Here is a 25,727-nt window from a genome sequence, read left to right as displayed (position 1 = left end):
TATGTGTTTATATGAGTATATATAAAACTATACATGTATACATTGGGGTATGTGTGTATATGTGCACACACACTGCCCCCCCTCAATAATTTTATAGTTAATCAAGTGGTTCTAGAAAAGTCAAGATACCATAAAGTTTCCTGGAAAGGTCATGCTTATAAAATAAGACTGTGTTTATGAGGATCCAAAATCAACCAAAGGCAAGTTCTTAATGAAGAATATAAAAGTTAGACACAAATTCATTCTTTCCAGGTTAGTCTTTTTCCTCCTTGTCTTCTCCATGTTTTCCTGTTGTTGTTTTTGTCCAGATTAAACCTTCTCATGCTCTCAAAAGCCCCCATGTGTGGAGTGCCCACAAATCTTATGAACGAGGTCAAACCACGAACCCACAAATGCATTAGTGCAACTGCTCTGGAGGAAACCATTGAAAAACAAAAAAAGGCCACGTGTCCACAGCTGCGTCCAGTTTACCTGTCATTCCGGAGAATGTCCTACTCCCTTCGGTGGCTACACCAGCGGATCTGGTTTTCCTGGAACCCTGTACTTGCCAGCATGACCACTGTCACTGGCGGGTACCCGGTCCACACCAGACTTAAAAAACGGGAACGTGGTAATGGCGGTCATTCTCAGTCAGCAGGGAGATCTCAGGCCAGTCCCTGAGTGGCTCCTCTGGGTAGCAGACTTCAAAGTCCCTGGAGTTAAACTTGAACAGTCTGAACACTTTTATCTTGACTTCAAGTGCATATCCAAGTATAAACATATCAATCTGGGAAAGAGATGAAAGAGAGGTCACAACACACATTTCAAATTCCTGCCCTCCCACCAGCGAGGGGAGCATGTTCTTCGGCAGCTTGTAAAATGATGCACTTCTCTGCAGACCCGAATGTGAACCACTGAGTGGGCCTGGGCTAAGAACAAAGGTGCGTGGCGTGGAAGGCAGGGGACGAGTGGAGGAGCCTCTCTCACGACTGGACTGAAGCAATCACAGGGAAAGCTATTTGGAAAACAACTACTAAAAAAATAAAGGAATGCTTATAATAAAAAGTACACTGTTTTCCACTCTGGCTGGTTAGAGTGTAGTCCCATAAACTGAAATGTCACGGGTTTGATTTCCAGTTGGGGCACATGCCTAGGTTGTGGGTTCGGTTCCCTGTCGGGCACGATCAATGTCTCTCTCCTTCTCTTCCCCCATCTCTAAAATCAATGAGCATGTCCTCAGGTGAGGACAAACAAAATATTTTTAATTTAAAAAACGACACTGTTTTCCAACCAGTTTTATATCATTTTAAATCAATTTGTGTAAAAAGTTAAGATGGCTTTGTGTACCTCCTAGGAAAGCAAAACAAAACAAAACCCTTCTCCACAGGGACATAAAAGCATTTTCTGGGTTTAAAAAAATGAAATCATTTTTATTATTAGAAATTTACCTATAATTTCTATTTACCTGCAGTGACTAACCAAATGCTTTCCCAAACCTTATCTCATTTTCCAACTGGAATTTCTCCCGGTGAACCTCTGCTGTGGGAGAACCTACCATTCACTGAGAAGCAGTGCTCAAGGTCAGAAAGATGAGCCAGCAAGGGTATCCTCCAGCCACAGGGCTGGAGAGACACACAGCAACCAGCTCAGAGCACTGAGGCTATCACTCCTCTCTCCCTCATTTCAGGGGCAGTAACGTCAACCCACCACTCTGCGCGGCTGGTCTCACCACTGTGGAAAGCAAACACCAAACCCCTACATGTCCCAGGATTGCCGACATACTCCTTGATCAAACACACACGATTATTCTGCCCCGCGTACCTGCTCTAGTCCACATGTGTCACCTACAGAATTTAGGTGATTCATCATGAAGCTCAAAGGATCAGATGATGTTTCCCGGGAAAAAAGGAGTCTGAAAAGACTGGGAATGACTTTTTTCGTCTTCATTTGTTCATAAACTTCAGTGACTTGATATAGCATGATGAACTTTAAAGCTTCATACAGTTTGTATTCCAAAATGGCATCAGAGAAAAGGATGTTGCACATACTTCCTCTCTTGTGATAATCTTTGATCCCACTGAATTCGGTCCACTAAAAACAAAAGACGTCACAGTAAAGTTTGGAAGGGTAAGGATGAATACTCCTGTATTCATGAATACTCCTGTATTCATTTAACAGTTATACTCCTGCATAACTGTTAAAGGACACACAATACTTACACAATAAAACAAAGGTTAATAGAGGAAAATAGAACTTTCACTTTCATTTTATACCTTTTGACATGGATTTTTAAAACATCAGTATATATTGCATTTACAATAACAAACTAGCTTTGATAAAATATTTTCTCACAAAAGCGCCACCCACCAGGTAAAACACTAAGCGAGTCAGTTTCCTAGCACTGAAGATGGCTGGGTTGCAGAGGCCGCTGCAGCGCCTAGCTGCACCGGCCCGCCTTCCGGAACACCTGCAGAGTGCCAGGCACAGGGCAAGACGCGCGCTACGTGCATTATCTCAGTGAGTCCTCACAGGAACCGTGCAGGCTCAACACCGTGGACAGGTCAGTTTCACAGAAAAGAAAACTGTGGCCCAGAAAGGTGATGGTGCTTCCCAAGGAGGATTCATGCCAACAATGCAAGATCTGTTTTTATTAAAAGACAGGAAAAACTCTGCTCTGAGTCAAATTATAACATCTCTGCCGTTGCCAAGTTATTAACAGGACGCATTCCAGAAGGGCACTTCTCAGTGCCTTGTCTGGAACCTGCACCCCATTTCCCCGGGGAAACAAAGGTGCGTGCTTGTTAAGGTTTCCAGGCCGGCCTGCAAAGGGCGTCTTAGTCTGCAAAGGGCCGAACTATCGTATCATGTAGAACAACACTGCTCTCATTCATCACTTGAGGGAGAATGAAGATCAAGGGGAAGCAATCTCAGTGACTCGAAGCAGCGTTTCTGCCTGCATTTCCTATGTAACTAACAGAGTGACGGGCCTGACACCAGAGAAAAGTGGCAACGCGTAGGACGGGTGCTTTCATTCCCAGCCTTCCACCCCAACCGCCAAACTCTCACCTGTGTTTTCAATAATTCCACACATTTACGCAATTTTCCAAACACATTTGAACCTGTGTACTTCTCAGGACCAAAACTGTATTGCTGAATCCAATTACAACCTTGTGAAAAGAGCAGTTTCTCAGGAAGCTTGAAAAAAAAGATGCCGACAGTGATTAGTGTCTCAATATTTATTACACACAACTGGGCCTGTGTCAGAGCACAGAACCTCACCTCATTTAGCAATCTTCATTTATTTTTAAAATTATTTTTTAAATATTTAATTAATTTATTTTTAGACAGCAGAGAAGGGAGGGAGAAAGAAAAGGAGAGAAACGTCAATGTGTGGTTGCCTCTCACATGGCTCCCACCAGGGACCTGGCCTATAACCCAGGCATGTGCCCTGACTGGGAATCGAACCAGAGATCCTTTGGTTTACAGGCTGGCTCTCAATCCACTGAGGGACACCAACCAGAGCCAATCTTTATTTAAAAAGACTATAACCGCAGTAAAGGGAAAATCATATAGTAATTTTCTTTTAGACTTCCGGATTCCGTGATTTGGATCATACTCTTAATTCACAATTTCACAAATGATGACAACTTAAATATAAGATTAAGTCTATAGAAACAATCTTTTGGGATAAAACATTTCCCAAACTACCTAGATATAACCCTTTAGAAATTATTTTTAACCAGACAATGTGAGAGCAACACAGCGCATCTGGGAATAGGTGGGTTTTGGAATGGGGCTTGTTAGGGCTCAAGCCCAGCTGTGTAAATCACCTGTTGGCAAGTTACTCAGCCAGCAGGTTATTTAATGGCTTGGCTGCATCCTCCACTGTAAATCAAGGACAATTTTATAGGACTCGGGTTGGAGTTAAATAAGATTACAGCGTACGTAAGAATCTGGTCCATCATAGGCACCCAGTGCATTTCCCGCCAGATTCATCATGTGCAACCCAGGGTCCCAGGGATAGTCCCTGTCCTCAGCCATGAGCAGCTAGGCTGGTACACTGAATACACCTGACAAGTATTTGTGAGATAAAATAAAACTAATAAAAACACCTCTAAATTGAAAATGATAAGGAAATAGAACATGTGTAGCTACTATGCAAGCATACACTTTATATGTGTTTGCTCCTCCAACTTAAACATGCATCCTACATTAGGCATACTGCATTCAAAATAAAAATTCAGGTTAGCCCCAAGAATGTATTGGTTCACACTGTTAAGAAAATGAAAAACAAGGAAAAGACTGGAAGAAAGTATCTGTAAATAACATATTTGATAAAGCACTTGCGTTCAAAATATATAAAGAATTCTCAAAACTCAATAGCAAAAACAAGACAATAAAAATATGGGCAAAAGATTTGAACAGACACGTCTCCAAAAAGAACATAAGGATGGCAAATAAGCAGAGGAAAGGATGCTCAACATGGTAACTCATCAGAGGAATGCAAACTAAAAGCACGATGAGACTAATACACACCTCAGAATGGCTGAAACAAAAACACAGGTGAAAATAAATGAACAAAAAACCCTGCATCCCAGGTGCCGGTGAGAATGTGGAGCAACTGGAACTTTGGCACATTTGTGGTGCGAATGCATCATGGTACAGACACTCGGAAAACGGTGTGGCAGGTTCTTATAGACTAAGAACACCTACCATCAGACCCGGCAATCCCACCAGAAAGGAATGAAAACTTATGTGCACATAAAATCCTATGGGAATATTTATAACAGCTTCATTCACAGCATTAACTGTCACATTCCTGTCAAGGAACACCACTCAGCAATAAAAAGGAATGAACAACACGGTCACGGACCATCTGGATGAAGTGCAAATTCCTTATGCTAAAGGAAAGGCCTCACTTCAAAAGGCCACACTCTGGATGGTTCCATTTATACAACATTCTGGGGAAGGCAACACCACATGGCACAAGACCTATCAGTGGTCACCAGGAGACGGGCGTGAGAGAAGGACTGACTGCGACAGGAAACAAGGGGGTGTTTGGGGCAGTGGGCGCACACTGTGTTTGTCAAAACTCACATAACTGTAGAGTACAAAAGTGATTTTCAGTAGGCTGCCTTACCTGGAAAGGGCAGAGGGCATTAGAGACGATGGCATTAAAAACTGGGTCTAAAAACCGAGGAGACTCGCAAGTGTTTCCGGTGTGAGGACGTACCTTAACAATGTCTTTCTCCTTCATCCAGGATGGAAAAGAAAGGCCCTGGCTGAATATCTGGAATAACACAGATCTTAGTGCGTCGTAGTTATCTCTCTTTACTTGCCGAACACATTTAATATGACGCCGCCAGAACAGCTCCTCGTAAGCCTATGTAGCACAAAAACAGAGAGCTGTTTTTTAATCCTATTGGATAAGAAATAAGGAAAGTGATTGCAATGTACTACCAGTGAGGCATACTCCTAAATAAAGCAGACAACAGAAATAAAACAATTCTAAATTATGAATTGGACCACACGTTATTTCCCGTCATTGTGTGTGTGGAGAGATGAGGGTCCCATGCTACTCTAGACAGTAAGTTCCTGGAGCCCAGGGCCAGGGAATGTCACTGTGCGGAGATCATGGGTATGGCTTGGTCACAGTGGGAAGTACTTTAAAACCATGGTCACACTTTAAAACCATGCTAAGGACTATTTTAAAGGTACCACCTTTTTTTTTCCCTTTGCTGGTGACAAGTCTGGGCAGCACTGCTGGGAATATTTACCAAGACTTATCCAATGGAAACCTCCAAAAGTCCTCAAAACATTTTTGTCATTGGGCCAAATCCCTTCGAGGACAAAAGTCTCCCCTACATGCGCAGAGGTCTGACGGGCCTGGCCAGGGGGGGAGATGAAAGGAGCTGATTGCCAGTTTTCTGAACTCACAGACTGAATTTCGCCAGTTGTGGACGGAACTGGCTCTGGGCAAAAGGCCCAAAGCCACTGTCCAGCAGCTGTTTGGCTTTTAAATTAGAGCCACAGTTGTCCCTTATGTCACATTCGGTTTCAGTTAGTCTCTGGGCCCATAAAGCTGAGTGGAATGTTTGTTTACACACAAATTCTCCATCTTCCATGACCTCTCCAAACAAACCTTCCTCATCAGCTTGGCACGGGGCGTCTCTCCTTTCCACTCTCTTGCACAATAGCTGAGTAAGTCGACTTCCGCCTCCACGCTGAGGTTCCCTGAATCGAAAATAAAAGGGAGTTCATTTTCCCTTTCCTCTTCCTTCTTGAACCCTCTCTGCATCTTAAAAATAAGGACAGATGCACATAAAAATACTTACTTTTGAATTTCCTTTGCAGATATCCACTCCACCTGAAAGAAAAAGAAAACAGTAATACCAAAAATACTACCTTCATAACAAGAATACTTTAGAAACCTGAAGATGCTGCGGCCACCTACCATTTCAGCCGGTGCCCCAGACGTAAGTTCAGCCTGCGGAAGTAGCAGAGGGTGGCCAGAAGCAACGAAACCGCCAGCATCACAGAGCCCTTTGCTATTCCCCACGCAGTATCTAAGGCTTGGCTGGTGACTAGTGTCCAGGAGTGAACGTGCTCATTCCCTGCAAAAATTTAATCGAAAAAAAGCATGTCACAATTACACAAGTCTGCTTTGTTTAAGAGGGGAAAAGATACAATGGATAATTTTATCTGCAAAGTGTCTACAGTTGATTTACATACACATATTTAAAGCATTCAAAGATGCAATCTGAAAATTAAAGAAATGCCTAGTTCCACTATAATCAGGGTGATACATAAGAATATCTTTGTCCCCTGAATCCAAGAGGAAGAGTGAACGTGAAGAAAGTAGGTTTCACAATCCTTCCAACCTGAACTCAAAGCCTGTTTCTCCTACTCACCTAGCTGTGTGCCTGTGGGAAGCCCACCTTCTCTTACCCTGACTTGTCTCAGCTGTGAAATGGGTAAAACACGGATCTCGCTGGGGAAACAGAATGAAATGATTTAGGAACCAGCGCCATGCCCTGTGCTGAATATCTTCTGAATTCAGAAACGATGCCGCCTCATCCACTTCTGCCCATTTTGGTATTCTTTTTTTTTTTTTTAAAGAATATGCCTTAGTTCACATCCATGGGTCGTACATACAAGTTCTTTGGCTTCTCCATTTCCTATACTATTCCTAACTTCCCTCTGTCTATTTTGTGCCTACCAGTCATGTTTCTTATTCCTTGTACCTTTCCCCACTCTCCCCCTTCCACCTCCCCACTGATAGCCCTCCATGTGATCTCCATTTCTGTGATTCTGTTCCTGTTCTAGTTGTTTGCATAGTTTCTTTTTTTAAGGTTCTGTTGTTGATAATTGTGAGCTTGTTGTCATTTTCCTACTCATAATTTTGATCTTCTTTTTCTCAGGTAAGTCCCTTCAACATATCACACACGGGCCGTAACACAGGGCATCACCTCCCCACACAGAGCCAGCGACTCAAACAGCAGGCACACAGATGTCATTCCCAGCAAGTGGCCCCGAAAAAGAACAGTCAGAGATGGAGGCAGATGTGCTGTGTGTGGTGCCCGCTCCCATACCCGACTCGACAGGAGGGAAAGTTATCAGGCCTGAAAAGCTCAAACTGGGTGCTTGCCATATTCCACTAAGGCAGGAGATTCCTAATGGCATTACCTTTGAGCGTGTAACAATGCTGAGGCACAAATGAGGAAGAGGACTTCTGGGCTCACCGTGAGACAGTGTCCTCCCCAGAACCGGGTTTAGTAAACTCCCAATGACTAATGTAGTGAAAGCCTCATCCGTTTGGAATCTATACTCTTAGTATTTTTTTGAAAGAGAAAAATACTTTAATGCACAGCATTTTTATCATCTTTGATGTGCATTTACATTCTCAATAAAGAATTTACCAGGAGATAAAGAAATGAAAAAAGTTACCAGCAAATACAAATGCCTATTTTTTACATCATTACTTAAAAAGACATTTTCAAACACAGCTGTTTACTGTTCAGGATTAGCTATTTATCACAGACTTACTCCCACTTAGCAATGTAGTAGTACTTTTTATAAATTGTTTAAAAATGTAGAGCCATGCTGCCTTTACACCTGTGATTTAGCCTCTTATTAATTCAGTCTGATTTCCCAATTTTCAAAATTCTTGTGTATGCACATATGTTTAGTAAGTCCTTAAAGTCACGGGAGAACTACAGTATGGTCTGTGATACATGATTTCTCCTACTGTAGTCACAGACATTTCCCAGGAACATGCAAAATTGCACAAGATACTACAGTTTGTTTCTTCTCTTCATATTGATGTCACATCAGATTATAAGTTGAACATCTTTTCCTATCACTGCACACAGATCCACATTATTCTTTCTGAAGACTGCTATAGTCCTTTGTACTGTAACACTGCAGTACAAAGACAGACCACCACCGCCGTAATCACAGCCTAATTACTAAGCTTTGCTTGCTTCCGCTTTCCAACGTGGCTGAGACAAACACTCTCCTCCACTAGTCCTAGTGGCTCATGGCAGCTCTTAGGATAATTTCAGCAAGAGGATACTCTGAGCCAAAGGGTTTGCACATTTTTAGTGTTGGCGGATGTTGACACGGTGCCTTCCAAAACAACACTGCCACTGGACACTCCCACCGGGTGCTGGAGCGCCGGTTTCCCTGAATCCCACACCAGTTACGACCTCACTGTAGCCTGCAATTCCGAGCAACAGGCTCTCATTTCTTCCTTTGTGAAGAGCCTTTCAGAGCATCTGTCTGCTTTCCACTGGGTGGGGCTCATCTGTATGTGGATTTGGGGGCTCCCAGTCTCTACACTGGGGCCTGGCTGCTGCCCTTGGTGGGGCACTGCTCTCACTGGTCACAGACTCCCTCCGATCCGCTGTATTCCTCTAAGTCGACATCTGGCCACTAGGGCATTGGATTTGAGACCCCAGACGAGGGCCTTCTCCTAGCTATAAGGCCTTCTTTGCAGCTGCACAGGGAGGACCCCTTGCAGACCACGGCTCTCCCGGCTCCGGCACACACATACACTTCCCCAGCCTGCTGCCCTTATCCTCAAAATAAAACCCTGCCCACAGCCCAAGAAAGGGTGACAGTATCAACTTACCAGGAAAAAAAAAAACACATGAGGCTCCGTACGCCCTTTCCAGGCAAGACTAGAACAAAAGCCTGAACTCCCAGATCTCAGGGACCTGACACAAGAGCCCCTTCCTGGCAGGTGCACCAACCACAAACCACAGCAGATCCCAAGCGGCCCACGGAAGATGTTATCAGGACAGGGCTTCTACGTCAAAGGAGAGGAAGTACTGTACAGTGTTTTAGTAGGAAAAGGTATGGCTTCATTGATCACTAAAGCAGCTCCCGTTGGAGTTTTGCTACGTGCCAGCCCCTGTGCTAAAAGTGTCACAGGGATTATCTCATTTGCTGTGGGGCTCCATGATGTGGGTCCCATCCGGGGCCGCACGTACGCTGGGCGAGGGCCTTCACCTCCGAGGCTTCTGTTTCCTAACCCGGAGATGGGACAGTATGTAACAGTGAGGTCCTAGTGGTGTCTGCCTCTCAGAGCTGTTGTGGGGCTGGAGGGTATAATGGGACGCCGAGCAGACTGTCGGGTGTGCTGTAAGCACCCAATAAGTGGTCATAATTACATGTATTGCTATTACTCTACTCACCCTAGTTTTTTAAATGAGAAAACTGTGAGGGACAGAGATTAAACCAGCGGTCAAGCCAGAGTTCAAAGACAGGGTGATGTGATGCCAGAAGCTGCACGTCTCACCACTAGGCGATCCCGCCTTTGAATTACGTAGCTGAGGAAATCTTTAAATCAGCATTGCTGGAGTGGGTATAGAATAAAGCCTTTAAAAAGAGAATTAAAAAAATTTTTTCCTGCATGTGCCAATAACTGAATGACAACTCAAAAAAGCAAATAGAGCCCTGGCTGGTGTAGCTCAGTGGAATGAGCATGGGCCTGTGAAGCAAAGGGTCGCTGATTCGATTCCCAGTCAGGGCCCATGCCTGGGTTTCGAGCCAGGTCCCCAGTGGGAGTCACGTGAGAGGCAACCACACACTGATGTTTCTCACTCTCTCCTTCTCTCTCCTTTCCCCTCTCTAAAATAAATCTTTACATGAAAAAAAAAAACTTTTAGAAAAAGCACACAGAGAACACCATAAATTAGGGACCTAGCAAAACACTATCACGATCACAACCTTGATAATCCTGTGAGTCAAATCTCACTTCCCCAAGCACCGCTGAGAGTGAATCAAATTTTCCGTGTGGGAGTCTTCACCAGGGTCCCCCTGCTGTCAGCCTGCCAAGGAGAACTCAGCAGTGGTCTGCCCACCCTGTCCTCCCCCTGCGCTGGGGAAGCCCGTGCCTTGCAGGAAACTGGCCTCATGGGATGCTGACTGGACTGGTAGGAAGGAAAAGAAGGTTCCCCCAAGAGGGAGTCAATCATTCAACACATGAAAAGAGGAGCCAGAACAAGGGGAAGAAGCAAAAAGAGTGTAGGTGGTGGGAGGTTTGGGCCCTGGAGAATCTCTGGAAAGTGAGGGTTACAAGAAGATGCCATAAACAGAAGCAATTGCCAGGAATTAGGGATTTGACCCTCTTTAACGTTCATCAAGTGACAAAAACTGAAATTTCTTTTTTAATACTTTTGGACTGGACCACTTGGGTGGTGGCTGAATGAGGTTCCACGTACGCACCATGCATTTCTATTATTTTAGAAAGTGGATTAACTTGGTCTTACTCATTTCCCCAGTCCTCAGCACCCAAACATACCCAGAGACCCCCGTCCACACTACCAGCAGTAGCACTTGCGGTATCTTTGCATAATTACCCCAGGAGCTCCTGAAATCAACAACACGGCTATCTGAAACCAAAATCTGATCTGTGATTCCCCCAGACTATATATGCCAGATGAGACCACTGACTAGAAATTTTTTAAAAAGCCACCTTTTTTTGTGGTAGAATTCTACTTAGATTTTTTTTCTGTTCTCTAAAATGTACCAAAGCTGAAATAATTCAAACATTCAAACAGGAAACCAAAAAGAAAAAAAGACCCTGAAAACAAAACTAAAAAAAACACTGAAGAGCCGGAAACCGGGTGAGCGTGCAGACAGCAGACCCACCAGGGCCCGGGAGCCCCTGGCTCGCCAGTGGAAACCCATCAGTGTGTGGCTGGCCTCCCAACGTCCACTGCTGTTCCAGGTCCTTCCCTGCCTCCACCTCCCCACAGTCCGCCACACTGTCTTCCCCACTTCCTTGCCCAATCGCACGCAGCACAGCAGTGCATGGGGCTTTCTCTCTGCACAGCTACACTGTCACCTGCATCTGGCGCAGGGACTTTCTCCTAAAGACATGGTGGATCGAAGGATGCCCAAAGCACCGTGAAGGGGAAATTAAGGCCTGAGCTAAAAGGCAATTTAATGTCAACGTTTGAGACAGCAGAGCAAATGAAGATATATAAGCATGCGTTAAAATCATCTTGTTAAGAAAATTTAGGGTAAAAATACTAGCTTTAATGTAATAAATACGACAGGTATTTCCACCCACTGCATGGCCATGTTATGGTTAATTACCAGATGAAGGACAGAGTGGCCAAGAGACACGGGTGGGAACAAGCAGAGAGGGGGCTGCAGAAGGCAGCCATGCCCAGACAGTGGTGCCCTCCCTGTGACAAGAGCAGTGGAAGGATGGGAGTGGGGTGCAGAGGGGAGGGCACAGACAGGCCAGAGGTGCTGGGGGAACTTCTCACACTTTCTGAGCCGTGCTGTGGAACGCTCCTCCCTTTGGAAAAGGGAATATGGCTTTTGGGTAATTCTGACCCAAGGAGGGAGGTGCTACGGAGAGGAGTAGGCTAAGGCCAAGTGGGACAGGGCAGAGATGGCCCCGGAAAGACCTTCCTTCCTCTCCCCTCACCCTCTGCTTATACTTCTTCGCATGTGGGCGGGGCGCTGGGCTGGCAGCGAAGTGAAGCGACGTGGAAGACACACAGCTGCCCTCAGGGAGCTCATGCTCCAGGGGCATGACGCCCTCCTGTCGGGAAAGGCTACTGGTCAGCTTGCCCCAGGCCCACGGGGCCACGACCTGTGCTCCCCGGGGTCAGCCCATTTTGGTGTCAGCATCTGGCCAGCACACAGAATAACACAAGGCCCTGTGATGCCCAGGTGGCCAGCAGACCTCCCTTCCCCAGTGGGTCAGCACTCTCAGAGGTTAGTACTGAAAACTCAGAGGCTCCAGGATAAAGCAAAATATCATCCATTGGTCCAAACAAAGAAACCAAGCAATATGTAAACTGAATGACAGACATGCAGAACAAATCCTACTAAGTCATCAAGGTTTCTAAATAATGTGGAGCACCAGAAGGCTACTGGAGAATGTTAAAGGGTCAGCACAGCCCTGGCTGGGGGGCTCAGTTGGTTACAGTGTCGTCCCATACACCAGTACACAAAAACATTGCAGGTTCGATCCCCGGTCAGGGCATGTTATCTTGGTTGTGGAGTCAATCCCCGGTCGGGGTGCATACAGGAGGCAACCCATCGATGTTTCTCACATCAATGTTTCTCTCCCTCTCTCACTTCCTTCCTCTCTCTCTAAAATCAGTAAAAAAAATATCCCTGAGTAAGGATTTAAAAAAAATAATGAAGGTTCAGCACAGCAGTGTAAGACTGGGTTTAAATAGTCTTGGTTCTTTAAAAAACACAGGTTAATTTTTTTATGTCAGCTATGGGGAAATAGAAAAAAATCCTCTTAATAAATCTTTGAAATGGTGAAGTCAAAAGACTTCCTTTGCTTTTGTATTTCAGGTATCAGTTCTGCTCAGTTAAGAAATGAGTCTTCCACTTAGTAAAGTTCTACAACCAACAACTACAAGATCAGTACCACTGAGGAGGAGAACTACCAAGTGAAAGGTTTTCATCTTGGAAGTCACAACCAGTGAGACATTCCGCTGCAGCCCTGTCATGCAACATACTTAAAGGTTTAGCACAACCCCCGTGGGACCAGGCTCCTGCGAAACTAGGAGCGTTGATAATACAACAGGAAACTGCTCCTTGCCGAGCACTGAGCAAACTGTGTGTATTCAATAACACCATAGCTCAGGGTTTTTTTTTTTCTATTTACTGGGCACATGTTTAGGAGTGTTACATGCAACCCATCATGTTAAAAGGTATAGGTTTATTTTTCTAATCATGCGGACAGGTTTTAAAACCCACCCAACTATTAAAACACAGAAGCTGTAGGTGGGATAACAAGCCTCAGTGGAAGAGCAAGTTGGAATTCCTCCCCGGGAAACCCCAGAGCCCGAGGATCACTCTGTCTAGGCAGGCTCCCGGGCTGGGTGCAGACACCTGGTTTGGCAAGACAGGCCCAGGGCTCTGTCCGTCCTCATTCTGCCATTTTCCAGCTGCAGGACCTCCTCGGACAAATTACGTGGCCTCAGTGATCCCCCAAAGTCTCCCCAGTGGTGGACACCAGCACTGACAACAGAGAGCTGGAACAAAATGCAACACAGTAAGCCCTGAGAGAGCGCTCACAGCCACCAAGGCGCCGTGCAGATGCAGACCCCCGTGAGGCCCTGCCGCAGCCTCCCCTCCACCTTGTCATGGACCGCTGGTCGCACGCCTCTCCCAGGGGAACTCACTCCCTTTCGGGGGAGTCCATTTCCTTTTCTGGAATGTCTCTCTCTGTCCCAAACAAAATCTGTTATTATTCTATGAATATACATAAAGCTCCTCTTGCAGGCAAGGCACTGTGCCAAGAGCTGATGCTACAGTTGTGAACGCAACAGACTGGAATGTTCTGGCACTGATTCACAGGTGGACGCTCCAGGTGTGTCTAGATCAGAGTCAAGGATGGCCCAGAAGAAAGGGGTGTGGCTCTGTCAGCAGGGGTAACATGGGCACCTGGCCTAGACCTGCGTCAGATGAGGGGCAGCGCTGAAACCAGAGGACGGACAAGAGTTCGTGGGGCCACAAAGTGAGGGGAGGCCGGCCAGGCTCAGATCAGCAGGACTTTTGGCTGCTGTGAGAGACACTGAAGTTCAGCTGAGGAGCAAGCAAGAGGCTTCTGTGATCAGATCTGTAACCACAATTTAAATCGCTATTACTTGGGGTCACGAGGCACTTCTGATTCCTCTTCTGTATGACAACCGTTTATATCTTTCACAGAATCACAGAATGCTTCAGGCTAAAGGTGCTGGATTTCCACTTGTTTTCCAAGACCTGATTCTTACCAGGCCCTCAGCAGAACTCCCTCCGCCAGGTGCTCCCTCCGCCATCTACAATGCAGGTGTACTCATGACATGTCCCCTGCTGGCCTGAAGGCACCTCTAAGGTGAAAGCTGCCTCTTAATTCACTGCACGTGGACATCTGATGAGCTGTCACTCACATCTTTGACATAAAGAAACTGAAACCCAGAAAATGTAAGAAGTCTGAAGGTGAACCCACATGTTCTGACTCAAGGTCAGCGTGCCCTCTAAACTAACCACATACATAACTGCCTCTGCTGAGTGATTCTCATCCAAGCATTCAAAACAATTAATGAGCGTGAGCTGAGATACCATGTCCACTGTGCCTGTTTTCCCTTCTAGATTAAACGTTCTCGCACATGGCATTAGCTCAGTCTCTCTTCATTGTCTCTTCACCATCCCAGTCACTCTTCTCTGAACCCCATTCCACACTCACATTAGACCCCCAGTCAGAATTCAACGTCCCGAGAGCAGCCCAACCAGAAGAACGATCAATATCATGACCACTTCATTCTTGATCAGGGCTCAGCAAGTTCTTTGAACAGGGTCAGGTAGTAAGAATTTCAGGCTTCGCCAGCCATCTGGTCTCTTCCCAAAGACTCAGATCTGCCCTGAGAGCGCGCACACAGCCACAGACAACACGCAGCGGGGCTGTGTTCCCAGAGAACTCATGAACACTGAGATCTGAATTTCATGGAAGTTGCACATGTCAGGAAACGGTATACTTCTTTTGATTTTTTCCCAACCATTAAAAAAATGTGAAACTACTCTTAGGTTGTAGGCTATATAATTAAAAAAAAAACACACAAAAACAAGTGGGACCAACATGGCCCAGGGGCTGTGCTTTGCCGAAGTTCATTCTAGACGATACATTCCAGTTGATGCAGCCTGTGATTGTTAGTATTATAGAGCTGAGAAATAAACGCGCCAGCCACTCACATTCAGCCTGCTGTCAACTTAAAGCCTTTAGACCTGTTGCTGGGCTGTGTCTCTCCCACTTCGGAGGAGGGAGAGGGGAGAGGCGCTTTCACCCCAGCACCCTCACATTTCCAGGCGAAGGCTTTCCTGGAGCTCTGGCACTGGCCTTCACCCCGCCCCCCACCCAACCCCTCCTCTCTCACTTTACTACTTCCCTAGGGGGACACGTGGTGGAGAAGTTTAGGAGAATCTGCTCAGCTCAGCCCTCCTCTCCAGGTCTGCCTGCCTGCACAGAGGTGCCCTGGGGCCCGCCGTCTCCCTGGGAAAGAGGCCTGGCCTTTTATGGGTAACTTCAGCTCCGCACTGCTAGCAAGTCCCTCTTGGCCACACAACTAAGACATAGGGATTTTATCGATGAGCTTACATTTAAAAATCTCTGATTCCTGTGTCTACCTTTCAGTTCATTCAGAACCGAGCAAGGGAAGCAGTGTTGTGTGCAAGTTCTGTGCCCTGTGGACTCAGGTGTCGTCCTGCTAAATTTTATGTCACTGGATGGGGCTCACTGCTCCAACCTGCTGTTGCTTGTGTGGTTAGTTCTCTCTCTCTCTCTCTCTCTCTCTCTCCCCCCTCCTAAATGTTTAAGATTAAGCTTGTCTTCTATATCTTAATACAATCACTTATGAACATGTGACACAAGAGAATTAAAGGGACATTCTGGGACAAAGCACCCTCCACTTTTACCCTGTGGTGACTTTTCCATTCATCGAAATCATTTGGACTCTGTCACTAATGGTTACTAATCCTTCCCTTTGGCTCCCCTTCCCCAGTGCCATTTTCCACCTGTGGCAGTGGTGAATTTTTGGGGGGGAGTGGGGGTGGCAGGGAATGGGGTTGTTTTGTTTCGTATTTGCGTTCAATGGGTGTGTTATGTCTTATTTAAAAATCTCTGTGGCTTTTGTTACTTGTAGGAAAAACCCAAACTCTGGCCGCCAGTGAGGTGAGCTGCCAAGGCCTCTGCACGAGGTGTGGGGGTAGGGGCACACTGCCCCGAGCACCGTTCTAGCCAGAGGCCTCGGGAGGTTCTTCTGGAACCAGGAACCTTCCCTTGGAACCAGATGAGAAGCTGGCATGCGCCCACTATTGAAGGAAGCACAAGGCTGAGAGGCCTCCCCGTCCTCCACCCCAAATCTTTACCTCTCTTTCCTCTCACAGAACCATCTGCCTTTACGTGATCCTTTAAGCCTCCTCTCCTAAAGAGCAACCAGTGACTTCAAACCAAACTCATTAAGTACTAGGGAGCTTTGTACTCAAAGCCGCCACACCAGAAATATCCATACCCCCCGGGCACTTAGACAGACTGATCCTCAGGCAGAGTCCGTGCCCACGAGAGCCCGCGTCTACAAGACCCCCACAGATCTGCAGGGTGCCCAGGCACATGGAGTCTGAGAGGCGCTGTTGCCGAGTGAGAACCGCCCTGCCCTGGGTCACCTGCATATTTTCACACGTTAAGGGCTGGGGTCCAGTCAGTCCCTTTAAGTTCCCTAGTGATTCCAGTATGTTGCCGGGGCTGAAAAACGCCACTCCAGGGTAAGGGTTTCCTCCACATTTGGCCGTTGCTGTTATCGCCACTGTATTATCACGTGTCAATTAACTTCTAAAAGTACAGTTAAGAGAAATCATGCCAGATAAAGGAAAGCCTCATTAATCATGTTATCCGACTAAACATAAGTATGGCCTATGCTTTGCACCTCTCTCCCTTGGTCCATGCGAGGGGCTACTTTTCGGTCAATGGTTGTTTTCTTTGGCTGGCAGCCATGCTCATCTACAAAGGAACTTTGCTGAAATTCACAGTAAAGGAACCCAACTATTAATGTGACCTCCAGGGAGGGTGACCAACTCATCCAGGCTGGCCTGGGACTCTCCCAGTGTTAACACGGAAAGTTCCATGTCCCGGGACACCCCTTAGTCCCAGGCAAACCAGGATGGGTGGTCACCCTGCCCCCAGAGTCCTTGGGGTCTAACCCGGGCTCCCCGGTATCTTCTCACCTCTTCCGCTTCCTCTAGGTTACTGGCCGTTCTTCTGTCCCTCACTCCCGCCACCTCTCCCACCCCCCATCCTCTGCCTCCCAGCTCGAAAGTCAACTCCTTGGGCAAAGCTCCTCGGACCCATACTCCCAATCCCCAGGACCCACCAAATCCCCGTCACACTCTCCCACAGCACATGGTGTCCTTTTCCATCACAGCACTTGTCACAGTTTATACAAGTATGTTTGTGTTTGATTCGTGTCTGCCTCCCTTTGTAGGTAAACGTCTCCAGGACTAGAACTGCGTCTGTTTTCTCTCTGCCTTCTTGGTGCCTCGGCACACTACAGACCATTAATAAATATTTGTTGAATAAATAAAATGAACCCACGTAATCTGGACCTAGACTGCCTGCCAGCAGCCGTCCTCTCTTCTTCCACCAAAACAGAATCCTGGCTTTCGGCTGGGTAGCTACATTCCCTCCTCCGTAGGTGCTGGATCCAGCCATGTGAGTGAGTTCTGACGAGGAAATATTACTGGCAATTCTCAGAAGGCTCTGTCGAGATGGGTATATTCCTTGCCCTTGCTCCTCTGGAGTAGCTGGAATGTAAGCGTGGTGGCGGATGTTCATCCTGGGTGAGGAAGCAGCTGTGGGCGCGGCAGCTCCGCAGGGTAGAAACAAAGTGGAAGATCTGGGCCCTGACTCCGTGGAGCCCACTGCAGCCATGGGGAGCCACCTCCAAGCTCTGACCTGGGAGAACTAGATCCACGTACTTGAAATTGTTCAGTTATTCTACCATACCTGTTCCTAACCAACAGCCTTGATCTTGGGGGGTCTCTCCTGACTTTTAACACGTAACGTCAGAAACAGTGAGCCACCAGTGCGGTTTCTCTTCCCTTAATGACACTCACGTAAATATAAAGTGGGAAGTGAGAATGCGAAGCGGTCACCTTGTGGGCTGGTTTCAAGGTAGTGGAATGAGCAGACGCCAGGGAGTCGGGACGCAGGGCCCCATCCTGGAGAGCTGAGTGACTCTGGACCTCAGCTTCCTCCACTCTGTCCAGCATCCAGGGGCCGGGCCATCAACCCCTACTTCCCTTCACCCTCTAAAGTCCTCTTTATGTTCACGGGTTTCAGAGTTACTCTGGAGGCATTTACACTGAGGCACAAGGCACAGGACTTCAAGCAGTTGTGAAACAACTGAAGTTCAACTAAACTTAAAACATTACTCAAAACTCAAACCACAGAAAAGATGCCCAGAGCACGTACAGTACATACTGGAGACGCTGACCCGCCAATACTCCAACCTTTGGAAGTGCACACTTGGTTCTCCAGCTTTACTATGTCAGTTGACGTGAACTACAGTTGTTTTTGTAAAATCCTCACCCGAGGCTATTTTTTCGTTGCTTTTAGAGAGGGGGGAGAGAGCAATAGAAACAATGACGGGAGAAACACCGATTGGTCACCACAAAATGACAGTGTGTAGAGGGTTGTACCTACAACCTGGGTATGTGCCCTGATCAGGAATCGAACTCATGACCTTTCAGTCTACAGGACAACGTTCCAACTAACTGAGCCAGGGCCTCAACCATAGTTTTGATAAAGAGCCTTTTCCACAAGGGCTTCTATGGAGGTGACCAGTTTCTAAAAGGTGGCAAGAAAACAAGGAAGACAAGATTGAAACAGAGGCAAGACGGGAAACTGGACCTTCACCTGGTACAGGTCCACATTTTGAATGAATCAGACAAGGAGGTGTAAGTGGGGAAGAATGCCGGAATATTAAGGCATGACAAAATGACAGGACAGGCTAGGCCAGCACCGGCTGCACGGGTCCCATCAAGTACTCAGACCTGAGGACGCAGATACACCATGAACACCCCGTGGAGAAAACCGCCCTAATAAACCCCCTCTCAGTTCAGGTGATTCTTCTCCCTGCTTTGGATTTCAGAGGAGGGAACCCGTCTGCCTGCGTGTTCCACACTGTGGGCACAGAACTGAGAGCCAACATCTACACTAACAATTCCATAAGCTACACTTGCGTTTCAAGGCGAGCAGCCAAACTAATCCTTAGCTACAAACTGAATTCCAAGTTCATGTTCTAAATGCCAAGGAAAATGACAAAGAGCTGATCCTGTCCACTGACATCAGAGCCATCCAGCCCTTCGTGTCCAGATGGTGACCGACTATATCCAGCCCACGTAGGCACTGGCTTGCCATCTCTTCCACTTCCCCTTTCCTACCAGCCGTTCTGCTTCCTCCACAGCATTTTGACCTGTCCTAGCAGCCGATTTGGAAGACAGAGCACTCAGTTCTCCTGTCACTTTGGAGATCTCACAGGAAAGCTGAGGTCTTCCTGTCACCGGTCAACAGATATGCCTATGATGTGCCAGGCGTTACTCTAACACCTACAGAAACACTCTCTCTTTGCCTGGAAAGAAAGAAGCTAGTTCACTTCCCTTATACCCGGGAGATTAAATGGGAATACCCCCTGTCCTGGCTTAGAGAAGGAGACCCAGACTGTTCAAAGCATGCACCTTGATGAGCTCCCAGCACCAGCTCCCCAGCCCACCTGTTCCTGAGCCACTTGGGGCCTGGTCTGTGTGCACTAAGTCTCGGCCACACTTGGAGAGAGCAGGCAGCCCATTCCCACTGTGATGGGGACAAGAGAGGACAGCCTACCTCTCTTTTCTTGACCTTTGACATTGAATGAGATTCTGCTTCTCTCTGAATTTGGGGAGGTCTCTCTTGAGAAACTAACTTCCAATTACTTTATCATACCCACCCCGCTACAAGACTAACCCTATATTCATTAAAAAACCAGTAACAGGACACGCAGAAAAAGACTTGATAAGTTATTTTAAGTTACTATGTATCTATCATCCAATAATTTCATATAGACTCAAAGTCACAATCCCCTGGTGAAATCAATGATGAAAGACTTCATTAAATTCTGAACTCAGGATTTATTGAGTATAGCATTTTATATACTACAGTTTCTGAAACTTGGGTTTACTACCTGGGAATCCCAGTACTAATAGACAATAGTCCTTAGTCTCCCAGAAAAGAACATGTAATATTTTATCATCCGCCCATTTTAAACATGATGCCACCTGTCTATTCTGGCTCCAATTAAATGAGAAAGTAGAAAAATGGAGCATGCCTAGAACGAAAGATCACTGGCAAAATGAGTGCAGAGATAAAAACTATGATTTACTATGAAGTGGCATCTAAGTGTTCTTCCATTAAATTAACTACAAACTAATAAATGTGTATACAATTCAATGCATTGTGCTAAACAACTGAGCATGTACCAGAGGATTCAAGTGGACCAGAGCGAAAGGCCAAATTCACTACTCCACTAACTCCTCCAAAAGTTATAGAGAGACCTAAATAGCCATGTATAAGGAGCCGTGCACATAGAAGTTTTGGCTTAACAATGATAACTTTTTTGTAATCTCTCTTCTCCTGTACCTCAGACCTGAGACTCACCTTGAGCAACAACAACGGTAGAAAGATGATAACTCAATTTGATTTGGAATAGCTGAGTGTGATGAGGTTCCCTGGGAAACTAGAGCACTCCCAGGAATAAGTTTGCACTGTCTCAGGAGACAGAAGCCGGCAGATAACCCACTGAGGTGGAATCACACTGCCAGAGTTCGAATCCTGCCACCTCTTCCTCAGTAGCTGGGAACTGAGCAAATTCTGTTTTTGCTCACCCACTCCATGTGTCAGTGTGGCACTTGGAAAGGTTACGTAAGACTATCTGTGGGCGGTGTCTCCTTGTCCAGCACCACAAACAGAACTCAAATGCCCAGTTATTGTGGCCAGGACAAAACTGGGTGCTACAGGCACATGGGACATTACCCACCCACTCCAGGGTAAGGGTCATTTCAAATCAGTAACTGTGCCAATTAAGAATTGCGACTTAGCTCAAACATGTGGTACCAAAAGCTATATCTTATCTGGTATTTAATCTAACAGAAATGTTAAAAGTAGAAGTATAAAGTGGGGGCAAATAGGCTGGCGAAAATGTCGACTATGGAGCATTTGATTTTAAGCATTCTGTTGTGCGTTGATTGCAATGTTTTTCCCTAAGCCCTCAAACTGTCTTTTAAAGAAGGAAAATATTTCTCTTTAAGGTTATAGCTAGCACATGCAGAACCACAGCTACTCACCCCTCTCCCCTTTGGTGCACACTACCCAGCCAGCGCCCCTACCCCCCCCCCCGCCCCCACTCCTAGTTCAGCTCCTTGACAGCAAAGGCCTTGAGGGCACTAAAACGTTCTAGAATAAGCAGACAATTCTAAGCACCCCTTTGCAGCCTGTGTTGAGAGGGAATGTCTGCGCCCCACCATCCTCATCACTGCACTTGCTGCTGACCAGCCACTGGGTTCCAATTTGCCTTCTCCCTTTGACACAGAAGTGCTCACCTGCCTGCCTAGTGTGGTACCTGTAACTAACTCCCAGTGGGAACCAGCTGGGCTGCTTATGGCAGGTCACAAGCATCTGCTTCATACACACAGTCATTCATCCCTGAATGGCTTTGGAATAACAGGACCCACGATACTAAGGAATACACCTTTTAATTAGCAGGAAAGTCTGGGTAAGAAGTGGGGGGAGGGGTCTTGTACCAATTCATATGTGACTCCGTTTCCTAAAATAAGGATTGAAAATAACAACTACCTCATGTATAAGGCAATGAATACAACAGCAGCTAACCTGAGTACCTACTGTGGGCCATGCATGGTTCTAAGCACTTTATAGGCAATAAATGAGCTAACACACAAGCAGCACTCAAAAAACATGAGTCATTACCATTATTTCTAAACTTCTGCTTAGCATTAGACTCTTCTCTCTGAACAAAATCTTACCTAGAACAGCTGGAGTGGGGGGATCTGGCTGATGGGTCTCCCATTCCACACTGGGCATTCCATCCCCCGCCCCCCCCCCCCTGCAGCGGGGCCAGGCCAGCCCCTAGGGATCGCCATGGAGTCCTGTGGCTCCCAAGAACATCACTGAAGACCCAAGAGTCTCGGGTCTCCCCTCACATTTCTACTAAACAAATGGATAGTGGATAAGCAATGGTAAAGAAGAACCACAGCTCACTGAAAAAGAAATAGTAAAAATGGCTACTAAAACCTCTGTCCATCATGCTGCCCATTCAGTGAGTTTTCTTTTGCTATTTCTATTTGCTTTTTATTGTCAAGTATTCCTTGTTCTCATTTGCTACTATCCCAAAAGCAAATCTTAGTCCCTTTTTTACCAAACAAGTGAGGGTAGGTTAAAAAGCTGTGGCATCTTAGCTTTGGCAAGTGATTTTAAACTCCGCCCCTCAAAAACATCACCAGCAAAGAAGGGAAACTATGCTCCTGAGTCCCTGGAGGTTATGTTTGGGAGAGAAAAGTTTTCCATAACCTGATCCTTAAAACACATTCTTCCACTGCCGCACACCCACTGCAGACGCCACAGTCTGGAACAAAGAATTCTTGCTGGGTTCACAGTGCAGGCACACCTTGAACTTGGTGTATGTGGAGGAAAAACTCCTGGTGATTACGTTAAGCCCAAAGTAGGCACCTTTCTACCTCCCAGAGCAGCTTTTTCCAGCTGTGCCCCTACCTCCATTCCCAACTTTGCTTTCTCTGCCAAAATAAAGCAGGGAGAAGGGAAGAAAATGACCTAATAAAACCTTCAAATGAATATACCCACGGGAAATACTTGGCTAATTCCATAATAATCCAAGGTGCAGAAAGGTTAGAATGAATTCATTCTCCAAACTTTTGGAGTGTGAGGACCACTCTCAATTATAGAATTCTAGAGAGGGCCTTAGGGATCAGCCTTATGGAAGTCCAGAAGGGTTGTGGCTTGTAGACACGCAGTCCTGGGCAACATGACGTCTAAAACTCATGTCCTGATCTCAGAGGGTGCTGCTTCCACTACACCCGACAGCAAAACTCCCAACTACTTGCTTTGTGGATCAAAAGCTCCTGCTGGGAACCAAGAACGGCGTTTGATAAGCAGACCTGGCACCTGCCAACTTCCCATAAACGCTGCAGTACCTGGAGTCCAAACTCTGTGTGTGCGAACACACATGCTCCCAAAATTCACTGCGGGCTCACACCCCTGGGGTGGTCACCAGAGTTAAAGAAAGGGAATGCGCTCAAAGTTGAGAAGCAATTATGCTCATCTTCTTGGAGCTAGGACGCCAAGACACAACTGAAGGATGACAAGGAAAAAGCCCTTCACTTCTAAGGTGAGGACCCAGCTGCCAACGCAGACGGTGAAGACACCGAGACACAGGTGGTGTGCCCCAGACCTCAACGATCCGGCTCCTTCACGACCTGTGCCATAATGTGCTGCTGCTTTGTCCTTGGTGACATTTTTGTTAAGAAGCCAGTTTTCTGTTGTAGAGAGAGTTTCGACTGCAGCGACGGTGTGGCCCACATCCTCTGCCAGCAAAGCGCGAAACCCATCAACTTCCCTCCGACAACAATCAAGTTCTCAGAGGGGACACCGAGCAGGAGGACGCCCAGCTCCTCGGAGGCAGGGCTCGACACCAACTGCTGCCTGGACCCCTCACCCTGCTTCTCCCCACCCCGCTAGACGGCTTTCTCTTCTCAGGAACCTACCTCCCCACCTAGGCAGATGACTCGCTGCCTGGACCCCAACAGCTCTCCCTCCCGAGGACATTCATTGTGCCTTATTCAGAAGCGACCCCGGTCCCGGACGGCTGCCCAAACCCTGCAGGGGGTGTGGAGGAGCAGCCCGTCACCGTCTGCGCCTAGGCCAGGGGTCCAGAGCCTCCCACCACTCAGAGCGGGGGGGCCTCGCACCCCAAACCCGCTGGAGTGCCGACGGCGGGCAGAGGAGAGCGCGCCCCAGGCTTCTCGCGGCCCCCCGCCTCGCCCCGCCCCATCGCCCCGCCCGGGGCCCACCTGCGGCGAGGGCACTAGACCGATCCGGCTCCTGCGCCTGCGGGGGGCTCCTTCGCGCCGCCATGCCGGCCGCGGACGGGCGCGAAGCCTTGGCCTGTCAGTCTGTCCGTTGCGGCGGCCGCCCGCCGGCCCCGGGTTCGCTTCCCAGCGGCGGGCGGGCTCGGGAGGAACGGAGCGGGGGCTGGTGGTCCACGCTCCCGCCCCTGGTGCCGCGGCGGCCGACTGACGCAGCGTTTCACCAATGGAAGGCCGCTGCGGGGGCTGGGGCGGGACCTGGTGGGGTGGGCGTGACCTCAGGGTGGAGTCTGAGTCCCAAGTCGGGGCTGAGCCGGGCCTTAAATGCTGGAGAGTAGTGTGGAGGCTGCTCCTGCAATCCGGGCGCTTATCCAAGGAAAACAGCCTGGGATTTCCACCTGGACTGATCCCGCGACCTCCCTGCCCTTTACGTGGCCCGTGGAGTGGGAAGGAGAGAAACCTGGAGAGTGGGATGATGGGGGAGAGGAACTAGTGCCTTTTTCCTCTCCGCTGCAAGATAATAGGATTCCCTTTCTGGCCCGTAGGTCACAACGCTGGTGGGTGTTAGCCAAGGGAGGGTGAGACTGGAATCCAGATGTAGCTGTTGGCCCAGGTCCTGTTTCACTGGAGTGGGCAAATTTTCTGATCTTTATGTCCTTCTGGGTCAGCAGAACCGGGTTGTGCTTACTTAGTTAGAACTTAAACAGTTTACTTTAGGAGCAGGAATGTGTGGGTTATTGACAAAATTAATCTTCCGACAAAATGATTTAAAAAGGAAAAAATATGGGAGTAGCAAACGGTGAAAATGAACAGCCCAATAATAAAAAGACCCTCAAGACAAGGTTCTTTTGCTCCCATTTCCTAGTCAGATGGACACTCCCCTTTTCTTTTTCAGAAGAAAAGGGAAGAGAATAAAAATCCAGTGAACACTTCCTCTTTTTCCCATATACACAATTCCAGAGAGAGAGTTTCTTGTGCCTGTTTTGGCACCTTTTAAAACAGAAAGTTCATAACAACAGAAAGATGTGCAAAACACCCTGAAATTTTAGGTGGTTCCAGTGCACCTAGGACAATGTCCACAAGTAACAGAATCACTGTCTGCCTTTTCAGAATCTCAGAGCCAATGACGCAATCACAGTGGTTGGCGAATGCAATGAAATTCTGGACACAGCAACAGCAGTTAATACAATGTTAGGCATTTACTGACAGGTGACATCAGGCCAGCCACTAGGGTAAGCCTTTTACATATATTTAATGTATTATTTTACCTAATGAAGTAGGTACTGTTGTCATCTCCAGTTCATAGATGAAGAAACTGAGGCTCAGTAAATGTTATGTGGTGTCTAAACCTAGATCTGATCCCTCAGCCACCTTACCTTCTGCAACTATGACTCATAGAAGATAATAAAAATGTTCCCAAACTCTGCTGCATGTCAAGGGAAAAAAAATGTCGTGGTTTGCTGTTCATTGTCACTCAGAAAGCTGAGTGGGAGGCCCCTTAGCGTGGTGCGTATAGACCTAGACCTTGGAGCCAGACGGCCCAGTGTGTCTGCAGGTTAGCCACAGTCTTACGCAATTATTTA

At 47.2% G+C, this 25,727-nt stretch overlaps 1 protein-coding gene across 1 annotated transcript; it reads right to left on the bottom strand.

Annotated features, from left to right (window-relative positions):
- Positions 1-283: 283 nt before the first annotated feature.
- OTULINL (OTU deubiquitinase with linear linkage specificity like) lies at positions 284-24,358 on the bottom strand. Its single transcript, XM_037063024.1, has 8 exons — positions 24,130-24,358; positions 6,434-6,593; positions 6,315-6,346; positions 6,122-6,213; positions 5,213-5,362; positions 3,046-3,174; positions 1,801-2,070; positions 284-766 (listed from the first exon to the last, which is right to left on the bottom strand). The coding sequence occupies exons 1-8, from the start codon at positions 24,191-24,193 to the stop codon at positions 593-595; spliced, it is 1,071 nt and encodes a 356-aa protein (XP_036918919.1). The 5' UTR covers positions 24,194-24,358; the 3' UTR covers positions 284-592.
- Between the last annotated feature and the right edge of the window lie 1,369 nt (positions 24,359-25,727).

Source organism: Sturnira hondurensis, unplaced genomic scaffold (assembly GCF_014824575.4).
Source record: "Sturnira hondurensis isolate 20B ecotype Veracruz unplaced genomic scaffold, ASM1482457v3 Scaffold0014384, whole genome shotgun sequence".
Classification (NCBI taxonomy): Eukaryota; Metazoa; Chordata; class Mammalia; order Chiroptera; family Phyllostomidae; genus Sturnira; species Sturnira hondurensis.
This window is presented reverse-complemented; position numbering and strand designations above follow the sequence as displayed.